General features: G+C 40.3%; 1 protein-coding gene across 2 annotated transcripts in view; it reads right to left on the bottom strand.

Annotated features, from left to right (window-relative positions):
• Positions 1–161: 161 nt before the first annotated feature.
• Positions 162–17,017, bottom strand: part of KLF12 (KLF transcription factor 12) — a 449,177-nt gene continuing 432,321 nt past the window's right edge. For both annotated transcript variants that reach the window (XM_059995628.1, XM_059995629.1), the window contains exon 8: positions 162–9,061. In XM_059995628.1, coding sequence (XP_059851611.1) covers positions 8,880–9,061 — 182 coding nt within the window. In that variant the 3' untranslated portion in view covers positions 162–8,879. The remainder of the gene's footprint in view (positions 9,062–17,017) is intronic.

The raw sequence follows: 17,017 nt of genomic DNA on the forward strand, positions 1-17,017 counted from the left end.
TTGATTTGGTCAAAGATGATATTTTTCTTTATTCTCATGTGTTTTCTCAAATACCACCAAGAGATTTATTCAAAAGAAGATGACGTTTGAATTGAATCCCACACACCAAGAGCAACGTCTAGACTACTACTAATTATAACTAAGTCATTTTAAGTGGCAGGTGGGTATCTTAAACGTGGTCTGTTCTCATCGTTTCACAACACAAAGTTCTGAGTACATTCTTCTATGGACAAACATGAATTTGCTGGTTTCTCTCTTTTTTTTTTTTAAAATGAGCATGTTATGATACACATAATTGCATTATGATACAGGATGACATAATACAGAAGACGATGTTTTCAAGCTGGTTTTGTAAGTAGTTATCTCACATCCATGGGGAGTTGGTTTGCCACGTGATGCAATGTGTCCCACACAGACATGAACAAAACAGTACAGCCACCATTCCATGGGTCGGGGGCGGTGATGGTAATTATTTAAAATGAAGTTTCAAACACAACAAAGTGTGGACAGACAAGTTGATAGGAAAGAGCCTTGAATATAGGCACCAGTGCCCCAGTTCAACAATACCCATCCAATGTAATCAAGTCTGAGGGACGAAATATATCCTGTAGTCTGGATGTAATTACAAAATTCTGTTATGGAAAAACTAGCAGGGCAAACACAAGTAGGACAAAAGCATTTCCTATAATGTTTTATGCTATAGCTTAGGAGTATGAAATTAGCAGAAAGGGAAGATGTTGGTATATCCCTAAAATACCCTACTTTTTGATTACTTGAGCATTTTGACTAGAATTTGACCCAAATTCTACTCTCCTCTTCACCCTTACTTGGAAAAAGCAAGATATAATAATTCACACAAGGAGTCCATTCATTGGTTCTTGCTTTGCACAAAGGGCAGACTGTTGCCTCAAACATTTAAAATTTCTAGAGAAGTAATCCAGAAAGAAAAAGTACCGATGTGACTATTTTCACTATTCACCTCTTTTCAACTCACTTAAAGTTGTGGTTTTGTTGTTGAGAAATTATTGCTTGTGAAACCCAGTTCACTGAGGAGAAAGCCCCTTTCCGCAGTGGGTTGTGTGCACACGGAACACTTGCTGTCAGCATGGAAGGGAATTTGCTTATACAGGTTTTATCTCTTCCCTCAGCCAAGTAACATGGAAAACGATCATAATTCAGGAGATTCATTTTCAGAAAAAGAAATACCATGAGAAATGACATTCTCTTAATGTTTTCTAAAAGTCCATTAGTACTTCCATAAATCAATACTGTCAGAGACCTTGTTCTACATAGAAAAGGGGGGTCGGGGTCATTTCTCTGAGGTTGGACAGCTTCCTACATAAAATTCAATTAACCTAACAACAATACTAAAAACAAATTACTTATAAGGCTACTGAAAACATTCCAAGGTGGTCCTGTTAGGTGAGAAATCTGAAAAGGAATTGTCCGTTCTCTCTTCTTGATCATCTGAATGTTCAAGATGGTCTCCCCATTCACCACCGCCAAGAGTGGGCTCTGTTATTAACGACTAGCTCCCATGGAGGTGAACATTTCAAATGTAACTTAAACATACTCTAGAAGGTCTATACAGGTGGAAAGCCTTCTAGTAAACCTACAAAGAAATATGCAGAATCGAGAAAACCTGCTCTGTCGAAAATGCTACAAAGTGGGAAGAGTTTTAATGATTTTGGATCTCCAGGCCAAACATTTTAAGAGGCAAGTGACAAGCTCAGGGAGACAGCTGGCTGGTGCTGTTTGTTTATGATAATCCTCCATGTGTGACTTTCCAGGAGAAGACTGATTTCAAAGATTATGTACCACGGTTAAGTCACATGCTGTATCATGTCCCTATATCTTATTCGGAAAATAGATGATACACATTCATAATAAAACTACTTAAGGGGCTTCCCTGGTGGCACAGTGGTTGAGAGTCTGCCTGCCGATGCAGGGGACGCGGGTTCGTGCCCCGGTCTGGGAAGATCCCACATGCCGTGGAGCGGCTGGGCCCGTGAGCCATGGCCGCTGAGCCTGCGCGTCCGGGGGCCTGTGCTCCGCAACGGGAGAGACCACAACAGTGAGAGGCCCGCGTACCGCAAAAAAAAAAAAAAAACAAAAAAAACTGCTTAAGAGTTAGATATGGAAACGTGGCTTCTGGGAACACACGTGCTGTGGTGCACTGGGAAGAATACAGGCTTCAGAGCCAGAGAGAGGTAATGTCACATTCCCACTCTGTCGCTATTTCTGTTTGTGGACAACTCAGCCACCCATAAAATCTGGTGCTGTTGTACAGATCAGAGGTAATATGTCTAAATATTGCCTAGTATAGTGCTTGGCACGTAGTAAGGGTTTACTAAAGAACAGCTATTATTTTCATGGTTTGCTGAACTTTTGACCTTTCAAGTTCTTTTAGTTCTTTCAGACAACTTGCAGAAAACAGCCCAGTCAGAAGACTTGCCGTCAGTGAGATTATGGAACCCAGCAGCTTTCCTTTGACACTTAAATGGTTATTTTATACCCTATCCTGGCATATTTCCTTCTTTCCCTTTTATTCTGAAATGCAGAGGAGGAAACGGGAGATGGTTTTCTAGGCCTATGATCTGGTTCTGGAGAGCACTGTCCATCGTGGAGGTCTTCACTGTCTAAAGCCTGAGTGTTTAATCACAATTATACTTTTAAAATTGCTCTTACCAAATGTTTGGCTCTGAAAGAATATGATTTTACTGATAGCTTGTTTGGGTGGATTTGTGCTCTGAGATGGTAAGGCTGGTGAATTTCCAGGGCGCTTGTCTATTCATATCATCTCCTCATATATTTCTATTCACGACTCCACTTTTAGCAGTGAAATAATGATAGGAAAATATTGTGAAGTTCTGAATGTAAATCTGGTCATTTCCAGGACTAACTGTAAAGCTTAGTCAAAGACTAGGCCTACTAAATGTCAGTCATACCTTTGTAGGCTTTTGGGGGAGAAATGATTGTGTCAGTATTCACTCCAAAATGGTTCTTAGATGATAACAGGAAATATTAGGGGAAAAGGATATGAAGAAATGTAAAGACGGATTTTTGCAGTTGATATCAGTAAATAAAATAAAGGAAAGCAAACAAATATCTCTAGTGTTTTGTTCTAAATAAACTGGCTTTTCTTAACCAAGCAAAACTTTTTGAGCCACACACAAGTGCTTCATAAGATTGGGGCAAATCACAGTGAAGTTTTCCTCTCAAAATTATAAATGCCGTGTGCCAGAGTATATATTGGAGATAATCATAAATTTCAGATTTGCATTCTTACATTCTGTAGTTAAGAAAGATTAAATTAAGAAATGCTAACATAAACAAGATTAGGTATATTTAAAACACACCAAATAATTTTTGAGGGGGTATACGAACAGATTCAATTTACTGTGTGCATATATTTACTCTGTGTGCATGTGTTTCGCAAAGGTGGAGGAAAAACCCAGTCTGATGAAGAATTATTGCTGTGTAAAAGTACAGGAATATCTCATTGGTCATAATGTTTATTGACAGGCACTTTCAGCTTTTAATTCATTTCTGAAAATTGGCATTAGCTTATTCCTATTGCCAGCACAGATTCATTTCACATGTGGCCATATCCATGGCACTCATCTTGTCAACAGGTAGCTACTGCTAAAAGTATTCCCTCTGGGATTCAACAGGAATAAACACCTGTAGAGGGTGTTTGTTTCTTTTGATAGAGAACTACTTCATGGAGGAGGAAAGTCACTGAGAAAAGAGAATAATTGCTAGATGCTTCTATTTTAGCACAAGTAAAATCCTTTGCAGCTGTTTTTCTCTTTTCAGGCAAAGACATTTTGAGTTTGGAATCAGTTGGCTGCAACTTAAAATGACTTCATTGCGTTCTAAACCATCCTGGCTAAATTGAGACAAGTGGCCACTCCATTTTGTCAGGAAGCACAAGGGCTGTGCTCTGACAAAGCAGAACAGAGTCCCCATGGCAATATCACTAATCGTGTGTAAGATACACAAGGCATATCTGAACAAGTTTCTTTTTTTTATTGTGATGAAAACTAGAAGCTCTTTTTCCCAACATACTTCATCAAACTATTTACAACCTCTGTAAAATTTGTGAGTTTGAAAATACTTTTTCCACTATCACACATGTCACGAATACAGTAAAATATCTTCACTCTATTTCTTTAAGATGCAGTATCCTCCTGTTTCATTTTCTTACGCAAATCTGAATTTCTATTGCAGTTGCACAGTATTTAGCATATTTAAAGTACCAATGGACATGGGTTGCTAAACAGACATTATTCTATAATGAAACTGTGAAAATATAGCATTTTAAACTTTTATGTACACTTCTTAACTATAAAATGCAGGCAAAGTCATATATAGCATTATAAGCTGATTCCCTAGTAAGGTAAATAACTTACATTTCTAGACAGCATGGATTATTACAAATTCATTCTTTTAAAAAAGTTCTCTGTTGATATTTATTAGCCCCCTGGCTGCTGCATATACAGGTGTGTACACAGGTGTGCATCTGTCGGGGGGTCTGTACAGGTTACGTGGAAGGCAGTGTGGAGATAAGGAGAAATGCGATATGGAAGACACATGGCTTACCAAACCCCTTTTCTAAACAAAACCAAATCAAGTTGAAAGATTTTTTCATGAGATGCACTACCTCAGAAAAGTGGAAGGCAGAGACCTGATCAGTGAAGTTGCAGAATACATTTACCTCCTAAATTTATAGGCATTAATTAGTAAGGAGCAAAATCTAAGATTGGATTATGGACTAGGTGTATTAAGGCTTCCTGGGCCTATCATGATTCGTAAGAGTTATCTCACGTTCAATCCTTTACACAAAGATTGTAACTCAACGTATAATGAATGCTGGTATTCTTAACACTGCTTAAATTCTGTCAATCCTTACTGTAAATGTTAAGACACCTTTATAACAACATCATGGCTACATTTCTAAGCAGTTGTAACAATGTAACAAAGGCGTATTAATACATTTGAAGGCCTCACCTCACCAGATTTATTCAATTGCAGCTTTGATAAGTATAATAAAGTACAGAATAAGGAATACTGCATCTTTATCCATATACAGGTTATCATTCTAATGAACTGATTTCAAAGTGCAGAATTGTATTTATGTTTAAAACACAAACAGCAATTTGAAGTTAAAACAACTGTATAAAAATGAACACAATCTTTGTATAAGCTATTCCAAATTTCAACCATTATGAGAAGGGCCTTTTCAATCATCTAGAACTGGCATTTGTAAACACTGTAGCATTTTGCAAGTTTTTCCCCCATGACATTCCTCTTCCTATTTTCCACTTAAACTTTAAAGTGAATAAAAAGTGCTCTTTTTTTAAAAAAAATGTGGTTTATGTTATTGTTATTCAACTGCCTTTGAAAATAAATGTCCTATAGTGTTTTGTAAAAGTAATGCCAGGCAACAGTATAAATCTTATGGTAAAGCCATTAGCAATTTCAGTCTAAATGCCTTAATAGAACTTAAGACAAGTTATCAAGCAGGCTTCTCAAAGTCCACACACGATTGATGGGATGGGGCTGGAAGTGGATGGGGAAGTGTGAATCTTTTCCCAAACAACCTAAGATCAGGATACAAGGAGGGAATCTATTGAAACCTCAAAGTCTGTACCTCTTAACTTTTCAAATAACCTTAACTTCCTTGAAATCAATCTCTAAAATGCAAAGAGACAGGTCAACTGTAGCTTCTCAAGCCATTGCAGCTACCTGTGTCTAAGTTCCCAGACATGCACATACGCCCAGCTGCAAACTGAATAGCTTCAAATTTGAAACCAAAGAATGCTTCTCGTTAGAGAACAACTGAGAAGTCCTTTGGATTCTACTCCTTTTCTGTTGTTAATCATCTACTGTGCTTTTAAAAAGAGTCTAGAATGGACATAAGATAAAATAGAGTAGGCTTTTCTATGCCTGAAGATATTCTTACTTAAAAATGTAATTCCGTCTCTCCCAAACCACCTTCTTTTCCACAGGGAAACACTTGTAGAAAATTCACCAAGCAGAATTTGTTGTGTCCCAAGACAAGCCCCAGGTAAATTTCAGTCCTGCGACTAGATCAGCAACTCATTCACTCTTTGTGCTTGGATCCCTCCTTAGAAGTATCAATACATCAAAGGTGGGAAATGGCATAATGCTGACAGGTTCTATCAGTAAAATTACTGTCTCAGTTGGGTTGCCACTTTCAGGGGGTGAGCAGACAAGCTCACGTCCCTGAATTTTTCCTATGTTATTACAGAGGAGCAGCTCATTTCGTTCTGTGCTAAATTTAAATCGAGCTGTCACTCAGGAGGCTCCCACTGCCTGTCAGTTCTATGAATTCTAAAAACCATTTCTACCTGTAATGCTCTCATGGTCTTTCAGCAGAGAACAGGATTGGCCCTTCTTACGAGAGCAGGCAGAGTTAAATCAAGTCTGCCCTTCACCTCAGTGATTCACCTACTATCTGCCAACTTGGTTCCAGGACTAGCATAGAGGGCTTCACAGCTGTGTTCACCATGCTCTGTGTTCGTCATGCTCTGTGTTCTCTGCCACTGACCAGTAACCAACACTGGCCTTTCTATTCAAAATAGTCACAGGCAATGAGAAGTAGGAGTTGCATACAGTACAGATAAAAAACTTTCCAGTTGGTAAAAAACCCCACAAAAACCCAGTGCTTGGTGGGTAGTACACTGTTGTAGCTAAAGAAGCTATTTATCCATAGAATTGCAGCCCTTGTTGGAGGGAAACTGCCAATGAATTTTTCAGACCTGGCAGGAAATGTAGAGCACATATTTTTGAAGATAGAATTTGACCTGAAAATCATTATGCTGTTGCTTGAACATTAAAAAAAAAAAATTCCTTTTAATGCCATCCAACACAAATCATCCTTTTTCAATGTTTATAGTTTTTGCTTCACCAAAATAAGATTATCTGAATTAGAAGATAATCCTAAAAAGGATAATTCTAGAACCAGAAATTATTTCAGAATGTTCACACCTTTAAAAATGAGCTAGTAATATTGTGAGGTTGATTTGTGCAATTCTCCAAATCAAGTGTTTGTAATCAAAATATATTGCAAAGGTCTATGCTGGCAACTTCTTATACCTAAGCTATAAAAAAAAATCTTAATAACAACAACAACAACAACAACAATGACAAAAAAAACCTCACCAAGCCCCTTAGCCACAGAAAGCTGAAAAAACCCAGCTTTTAGTGGGGAAAAAATATGATAATTTTTCTGAAAGAATGCTCATTGGTGATGTATTGCTTTGTTTACTATAGACTTTGCTAGTTGCAAAAAAGGCTCATAATTTTTGGGGGCTGACGGGACTATAATTTCCTCTCACCCTCAGCACAGGATGAGTGGGTTCCATATCCCTGCAGATGCCATTGCAGAACCACTGGGTGCTAATACAGTTTAGAAAATGAAATCTGTAGAGAAGAACCTATTGGAGAGTCACTTATCCTTGGCTCTCCAAGGGAGGAAACTAGCACCGTGTCAGGCTTTCCTTGGGGAGCATTCCTTTCCCACTGACTTGGTTCCAAGAACGGACCCATTCACCCAAGAGTTAATTCCCTGCTATGCCTCCGTGGCCTTTCTAGTCACCAAATAACTGTTTTCAAACAAGAAAAGGGGGAGCATAATCTTTAATTGTGGTACTCAACCAAGGAGGACAACAAACAGCAGAAAGATTACCTCAGTGCTGCAAATGTAACCAAGACCTCTAAAATGCTGGGGTGTTTTTTACAATCCCTTTAGTAAGTATGAAAATTGGTAACATGAGTCCTCAGTGAAGTTATTGTAGGCAAGTCCTTTTATTCATTATTGCTTTTCTCCTCAAGAGGAGCATTATTTCCATCTCTGCTTTGTCTGATTTTTTCATGTTCACTGACTGCCTGGTCAGCCCCACCTCTTACCTTGGTGCCAGTGTGTCTAAGAAAGTTTCCCCCCTCCCCCCGATTCCTTGTAATCAAATACTAGGGGCAGGAAGAGATGATGCCTAGGTGACAGAACACTGCAATTTGAAGTGGGGCAGTAGTTTTTTTAGACAGGCTCTTCCTATTCAACTACAGAACAGCTCTGTGCCCGTCCATGCCAGGGCAGACACCAGGACTAGACTCCAACTGAAATGTCGCTGCCCCTCTGCTCGAACAGATGAACAAAACAGAAGCAGAACAAAACAAAAACGATCAACAACAAACAAATGAAAGAATCAATGTTGGTTTTCTCCAGGGCATGGATGGCATAATGACAAGTTGCGGGTGATATCTAGTGGCTGCCATCACTATTGCAAAGGGCTGCCTGAGCGCTCCTTTCTTTTCAGGTAATGGAACCTCTCCAACAGCTTCTTCTTTTCTACTTTCAGGCTGCTTGCTGGTAACAGATTGGAAGTGGGTTCTATCTTACTTAGACAGTAACTCAAACTTTTGTAAAAACGGGTTCAGGGGTGGGATGATGGGAGAATAATTCAAATTTACAAGGTCTTGCTCTAGCCATCAATTTGTGGTAGATGACCTTTAAAGTATCAATAACAAAACGTCTGACAGCTCAGAAAATGTACAAACTACAAACATCTTGAAATGGCAGAGGACACAGCACGGAAAACAATGCCTGTCTCTTCAGCATTTGTGTCACCGATCTCCCAGGCCAGCATGAAGTTGTTTCTCGTGTAGTCATGATGGGGGTTACCTTCAGACCGAAAGGAGAAGTGTTACTACTTCTTTTTCCTGCTCTGCTTTCAGACATCGTGGGATGGTGATGCCCTTTTGTGTTAACACTGTGAAGGGGATTCAGCCCTGCTGAATTGGGTGCCGCTAAGAGATCCAGCTCTTACACTCAGCTGGACAGGTAGCCTTCCTCACACCAGCATATGCCTCCGGCGGTGCAGTGCCAAGTGATCTGACCGGGAAAAGCTGCGATCACAGTCTGCGCACTTGAATGGCTTCACTCCCGTGTGTTTGCGGTAATGCCTCGTCAGTTCATCCGAACGAGCGAATTTCCAGGTGCAGCCTTCCCAGGTACACTTGTAGGGTTTCTCTCCTGGAAGAAACAAAGGGACACACACTTTGGTGCTCCATCATTTCTCCAGAAAAACCATCCCAACGTGATATTTGGGGAAATGACTGTTCTCAATGGATTTTCCATTTGGTAATCCTTTGGTTGGGAAACCTAATCACCCCACCAGCTGGTGTTGGGTCAGACAGGTGGCGGTTCAATTTCGTCTCTCTTGCTGTGACACTGGGCAGGTTAGTTAACACTTGCATCCTCAGTTATGGGTAAGTTACTTTGCGGTCAAAATATCAAAAGGCATAGACTGATTGCTACTGGATATAATCACCATGGTAGACCGGAAAGGCGTGTTAGGGAGCTCTACCTAGGTTGACTGACTCCAGGGCTAAAACTCACAAAGAATTATAAAGGGTAGTGATTTATATGTTTTGTTGCAATATTCCTCCAAACAGTGTATCACTTAGATGTTTAAAGGCTATTTTAGGGTATAATGTCCTTTTATCAGTCCCACAAAATTTCATTTAAAAGGTAAGCACTCTACCACCCCCAGAAATTAGGTATTAAGTACTTATTATTTATAAACATCTACTGTTTGTTTGTCTACTGGGAAAGAATCCTAGATACCTTAATAGTGCAAGTTTCAATATCTTCTTCAGTGACTTAAGAATTAGGGCAAGCCCTAAGGAATCATCAAGTTGGTCCTAGTGTTGAAACCCACAGTAAAAAACAGTCTGAAGAAGTATGTAATTTGACCAGATCCCTCAGTCAACTCGTAAGGACAGTAAAATATGCAAAGGCTTTGCTGGGAAAAGATATGCTATCCATTGTCCAAAAGAGCTCCCTGGGGGAACGGGACAATAGTTGACCTAGGTGTGCTTTTTCCTGGCTCTCATTCAGAATGGAAGTGCTGTCCTCATGCAACCCCACAAGAACTGATCTCTCCTCTGCCGCTTCCATCCAATAGTCAACTAAATGCTGCTTAGCCACACTTGGTGTCTGGCGAAAGGGCCTAAGACAGGGAAAGGAGCTGTTTGCTGATCCCAACGTACAGAGTTGCAAAGTGACTTTTGTTAAATCCACTTCACAGATGAGAAAACTGAGGTTCAATGGAGTAAGGTTACTTGCCTGAGGCCAGTAAATAGATGTGCTTGGTTCCAAATGCAGCGCTTTTCACTGTGTTCTAGGGGAGTGGATAATTCTTTCCCCATGTAAACTCTGTCACATCCTTAGACAACATTGATTCCACCTTCTTAGATACTTTCAAATTATTCAACTCCTATTTCTATTAAGTCGCCTACCACAATAGATCATACAGATTTTGTCTAGATGTCTTTCCCCTCTACCAGTTTCTGAATACGCAGAGATGAAGAATCACGCCTCTACTATCCTCAGAGCTTAAAAGTATGTGCCAAACAGTGTTTGAATAAATTAATAAAACTGCAGCACACACAGACATGCTCACACAAAGGCATGTACACAGGAAACTACTAAGCCCTGTGAATGAGATGTACAGGTGATGGGAAAACTAGACTAAACCAGACCCAGCAGTTTTTGTTCAACTGTTAAATAAATGTTAACCATAGGGGTCCTTTTAGGATCAAGTGGCCCTTTCACAGAAGTGAGTGAATAGTAAAGCCCAGTTAAATCTAGAAATACAGACGCACTAACTGTGGCCCACAGAAAGCTCCAGGTTACTCTGAAAGGGCTCCTGTCAGGTAGATGCCTATTGACTGGATTAATCCAAAACCTCAACTTCCAACTCATTCTGGATGTCCTATGGAGACAAAAATCTGCATTTACAGGTGTCTACTGATCAGAATTTAACAGAAATTTTAAAAAATCAGCAAAACCCTAACTTAAAAACAATGGCAATCCACTATATAGTATATCCATGGCAACTGTTAAAATGCTTTTATTTACATGTCATCACCATATGGGTTTTTTCCTTGAAATTTACAACATGAGCATGGGTTGTAATAAGCTGAGCTTGATATAAATCATATCTTCAAAAACACATCCATCTTTGGGGCACTGAGCTCAGCCAGTTGACTCCTTGTCACCAACAGGTATCTCCTAGTTATCTCCTGTGTTACTAAGGAACCAACCACAGAGAGCATAGGCCTAAGAAGGAAAAAATAAACGATTTTCTTAATTGGGGAAAAGCATTGTTCAGTTGTGTGTCAGGAGGACGTCTGTTTCTATCTTGGTGGGGAAGTGTCATCTGAGTATGACTGGGGTTAGAAAAGCTGCTGGACCCTCACCTTGGCATTGCAGATGGAGAGGCAGGAAGGGGCTCCATAACTGGGATGGGCCCAGAAGTAAAGAGAGGCAATAGAAGGAGACAGGGCTTCAGTCTCACCTCAAGAAGGATGATGGAGGCTGGTATGGCCACCGTAGGGACGTCCTGTTGTCTCAGGGGTTCTCTGAATTTCCTTGTACATCCAAGTTCGGCACTTAATATTCTCCAATTTCTTCCTCCAAATTATAATAGACGTACTTTTACTTTCACTTGGGCTGTTTAATAATGGTAGTTGTGCCCTTTTCACTTGAAAATCTATAGCAGGGGTGGTAAACTGTGGCCCCCAGGCCAAATCTAGTCTGGTTTGTTTTCTGTGCAAGCCGCAAGCTAAGAGTAGTTTTCACACTTTTAAATGCTTGAACAAAAAAAACCCCAAAAGAGGGCTCTCTCGTGGCATGTGAAAAGTATATACTTTTCATGAAATTCAAATTTTAGTGGCCATAAATAAGTCTTTATTGGAACACAGCCACACTCATTTGTTTGCATATTGTTTACGGCTGTTTTCCAGGGATGGAGGCATTGAACACTGCAATAGAGAATTCATGGCCTGCAATACCTAAACCATTTACTATAGAAGGTTGGCCGACTCTTGATGTAAGGGATGGGCACCTCAGCTTTTGTCAGGCTTCCTGGTTATGTTAACTTAATCAGGATATATAACACACCTTGTTAGTTTGGGATGGGTGGGTGAGGGAATATTTTGGCTATTAGATAATCACTTATTCTTAACTCAGGCTCCTCGATTAAAATTCTAACTGTCCTCTTGGTAACGAATACACGTGATAGTTCATGTCCGATGCTTTAAATAGAGAGTTCTGGACAAGGAGAAATCAGGGATTCTCTGAAAAGGCTCACCCAATTCAGTCAGGGTTTTAAAAGTCTTCGGGATCTCCTCTGCTCATTATAAAAGCATAATAATGAGTAAGGCCTTCGCTATGAGGGTGAGAGGGGTCAGGAATGTCTCTATACACTTTCCCCGCTAACCAAAAGAGCACTGATTCTACAGTGATGGAGCCCGACCCTGCCCTACTCCACTCCAACCCACCCTTTCAATACGGTTGTGTTACCATGGCCACCGTGCTCAGTGATGAGCTGCGATTAATTCTACTTAGTCTGAGGAGGACATAAGGAAGGAAGGATCAGAAAAGAGGAGCTCAGATGTTTGGCATCATTTCTAAGGTGGATGTCTTAAAGGCGGAGAGGCAGAGAAAGCAACAACTATGGCGAGGATTTCTGTGGGCCCACAAACGTGCAGCAGGAAACTCAGTGCAGAACCTGAAAAGTATTCCGCGAGGTGAAATCAGGTACAGTAAGTGCCTCCAAAATGCAAGATGCAGATACGTCCCTACTTCATGAGTAAAACCAGTGAAAATGATACATAAGCTTATAAACCATTAGGGGCTAAGTGATGAATGAAGGCACGTAAAAAAGAATGAACACATTCTCATCTGGGGGTGGGGGGAGGGGGGACCTATATCAGAAAATAATAAACTTAATTATCTGAGTGATCGATGAGTTTTCCTTGAAGCTTTTCTTACAAAAATATATGCTTTCTTTTTAATATCCCCAAATATTTCTTGTATAATATTTCTTGCCCCCATTTCCTCATGAATAAAACCAGAGTTTGGGTATTCTCTCTCCATACTCAGAAGAAAGAAGAGGGGAAAAAAGAAAATAAGATCTTCAAATCTCTCTTCACAGCTAGAGGCTGAGCTATAGGGGTGGCTCCACTCTATGGAGATGACATGGCTGCTTGGACGAGGCAGAGAGCAGGCTTCTGCCCCTCCCTCAAGAGGGACCTCGGTTTCCATTATATCCACCTAGTGCCTAGCATTTCATTAAAAAAAGTCAATAAGTTCTCTCACTGGACTAGTTAAGTTTTAGAAGTGGATACAAGAACAATGCTAGTGGCTACTACATTATGTTAAAACTGAACGTTATAGTTTATGCTTGTGCTTTGAAGCTATTTAAAGGGTACAATCTTATAAACAAATTAAGATAAGAGACACCAACTTTATGATGTGAGTAAAAACTAATTAAGATGATAAATAAGTTTGTAAGATACACTGTAATACGTATAAATAAGCCCTGAAAGGATATAATAAAGAACAGACAGAATCCTTCCTCCATCCCCCCTTCTTTCCTTTAAATCTTGCTAGAAAACAGAAAGCTCACTTTAAAGTTTAAAAAGTCAGTGGTGAGGACAGAACGGTAGGTGAATTTTCCATGAACATTTTCCTATGGAAAGAGTTGGCTTGGACACTAATAGGAGTCAAGCAACTCCCAGGGTCTGCGCAGCTATTGTGCACAGCTGCTCTGTGTCAGGCTGAATGGGGGTGACAGTAAACACTATTTCCAGTGATTTCTTCAGGAATAGTGAACGGTCCTTAACGGTCATTTGAATTAGAATTCTGCAAATGTGTTATTCAACACTGTTTTCACTAGAAATAAGCTAAAAATAAAAAAAGCATGCCCACCTTTTTTGTTTGGTCTAACCCACAAATACACTTAGAATCCTCAGTAGCAAAGTCTTTGAAAATGTATTTAAATATTTTTCAAAATAATCAGAAGTTTTGACTCCACCATTAGATCACCTTTGATTTTTGTTTCTTATATTAATCCTGTGAAATAAAAAAATGATAGGGAATGGTGTGGTATATGTCCTTACCAATAAGTCTTAGTAAGTGATTAAGTCGAGACATCAAGTTGCTAATGTACAGGAAAAAATCAAAGGACCTGAGCTGGGTAATTGGTAGCTTAACACTACACTCACCTTGGAGTGTAGTTATTAACTTTTAGACTTTCAATTCTGAAGTGAAGGTCTCTATGTCCCATGAAAAACCCGTAAGCCACTTCCACCTTTTGACCATTTTTCAGCACAATCTGTCCTCTTTCAGGTCTTTATAAAACCTGAACTAAACTATGAAACCTCTGAAAAAGAAAAATGTTAACTGAAACTAATAGCAAGCCCTCCTATTCTAAAGTGAAAGAGTCCTGCAAGGATTAAAAAGAGAACATACCAAAAAAAGAGGGTTTGTTAATTTTTGTTCGAAAACACTCTTTTTAAGTCCTCATTTGGGGTTCATGTTAGAAACAGTTTTATATGCACACTGGCGCGCGCGCGTGTGTGTGTGTGTGTGTGTGTGTGTGTGTATTCACAGGCATTATTTAAATAGTATTCTAGTATTCTAATTAAGTATCCTGGGAAAATGAAAACTCTCATCAGGTTTTTTTTCTTGAAACAGTCAAGAAACTGATTTATTATGAGAACTGCTGCCTCTTTCAATTTTGGTTAAAGAAAAGGATTAAGAGTCACTCAGTGCATTTCCATGACATTTACCCAGCAGAAGGCATAATAAAGTCTAAAGAAAACATCAGGTATTGAATGGATTCCCAAAACCCAGGAAACAAAAATAACTTTTTCGGGTACCTCCCATTTCACCATCTGAAACGCTGAAAGGTAAATGTGTCCTGAGACAAAAGACAGGTGCCCTTTCATATTAAAATGACGTGTGAGCAACAACAGAAAAGGAATGTGCAGTTTGCAAAAGCTCCCCGTCAAACAAAACGCCCATGTCCTCACATCAGCTTCTCTCTATTATTTTCTCAAGCAACCGAAAAAAAAAAAAAAAAAAAAAAACACCTTTGGCAACAGGAAACATAGGCATTTTCTTCAGTTCAGAAGTGCATTTCTGAAATGTGTCCCTGTTTAACTTTTATAAAGTCAGGGGCCCCAGACACTGACAAATGAGCTTCATTACACTCAAGGCTCAACATATTTGCTGTGACAATCTGTTTCACTTGAGGAATGGTATTTGCATATGAGGGGAAAAAAAAACCCAGAATCAAGATTCCTATCTTGTTTTCTGGTTTCTGTTACATTAGTTCATAAAAGTTCACAGAATTTTAGATCTGGAAGGAAATTAGGTCCTTTGAAAATGAGGAAACAGAAACCTAGAGCTGAGATTACAAGGCCCTTGACTTGTCCAGGGGTAGACAAGGCTGCCTTCCTTCTTGCTGGTGTTAAGGGGGCAGAAAACAGCACAGGCTTTGAAATCAAGCGGAATGCACGGTCAAATGAGGCTCAGTCTCCAATCTGCGACTGGATCTCAGGCTAGAGAGTTAAGCTTTCTGAAACTCTGTTCCCCGTCTGTAAAATGGGAACACTGTTCCCACTGTGAAACTTAGAAATACACATGCCATGTGCCTGGCAAATGACAGGTGCTCAATAAAGGATACTGAATTCTATAGTTATGAAGTTCAATGTTTTTCTGTTTCTGCTAAGAAATATAAATAACATAAAGTTAAAAATAAATCCCATTTGGCTTTTTTTTTTTTTTTTTTTTTGGTGGTACGCGGGCCTCTCACTGCTGTGGCCTCTCCCGTTGCGGAGCACAGGCTCCGGATGCTCAGGCTCAGCAGCCATGGCTCATGGGCCCAGCCGCTCCGCGGCATGTGAGATCCTCCCGGACCGGGGCACGAACCCGTGTCCCCCGCATCGGCAGGCGGACTCTCAACCACTGCGCCACCAGGGAAGCCCCATTTGTTATTTTTAAGGAAGGAATTAAGATTTGCAGGTAAAATGGATGCCGATCCTGATCCTGATTTTTTCTAAGGTTTTAAGTATACAACTCCTTTATAGGCCAAGTAGACCAATATATTCTATAATTTGTTTGATCCGTTTGGTCTTGTCAATTCAATCAAACAAGTGATCAGTATGTTAGTATCTGCCCTATGGAACTGTCTGGACTGAATTAATTCTCCTTTTCATTATGTGTAAACAAGACCAAGTGGGTCTTTTTTTTCATGCAATTTTATAGTGGATTTCTTTGATGAAAATAATATTTGCTACAGCATATAGCGTCTTCCATCTACCACACTTAGCTCTAAGAGTTTTATGGATCTGAACTCATTTAACTTCGACCCTAACTGTAGTTGCTGTAACCAACCCCACTTCACCCAGAGTTAGTATGTGGTGGATGGAGGGGGGATTTCAAGCCAGGGAGTCGACAGTCCTAACCACTACCCTACAATGCCTCTCAACACCTTAAATCACTGCTTTCGTAAACCAAGATATCCAGTCAGAACTGGCCAAGCAGACTGACAGAATATGAGCTAGTACTCACAGGACAAACACTGTGTTAACCCAGAGGCTAGCCTCTCTCCTCTAGAAATCAAATGTAAATGAAGTTAAAAATACCTTATAGGGCTTCCCTGGTGGCGCAGTGGTTGAGAGTCAGCCTGCTGATGCAGGGGACGCGGGTTCGTGCCCCGGTCTGGGAAGATGCCACATGCCGCGGGGCGGCTGGGCCCGTGAGCCATGGCCGCTGAGCCTGAGCGTCCGGAGCCTGTGCTCCGCAACGGGAGAGGCCACAACAGTGAGAGGCCCGCGTACCGCAAAAAAAAAATAAAAAAAATACCCTATAATTAAAATGTACTTTACTGGAAGTAAAAAGTTCAAGGTCTAAGGATAATACTCTATGTGGCTGAGTTTATATTTCTATGTAGGGACAACGTTTATCTTCCTGGTTCTGGTTACCTTTTCCTCAGTTTCTTTTGTAGACGCCTTCCTTTACCTGTCACATAAATGAGGGGCCCCCAACCCCCAACCAGTACTGGTCCGTGGCCTGTTAGGAACCAGGACACACAGCGGGAGGTGCGTGGTGGGAGAGCGAGCAAAGCTTCCT

Source organism: Delphinus delphis, chromosome 18 (assembly GCF_949987515.2).
Source record: "Delphinus delphis chromosome 18, mDelDel1.2, whole genome shotgun sequence".
In the NCBI taxonomy this organism is placed as follows: Eukaryota; Metazoa; Chordata; class Mammalia; order Artiodactyla; family Delphinidae; genus Delphinus; species Delphinus delphis.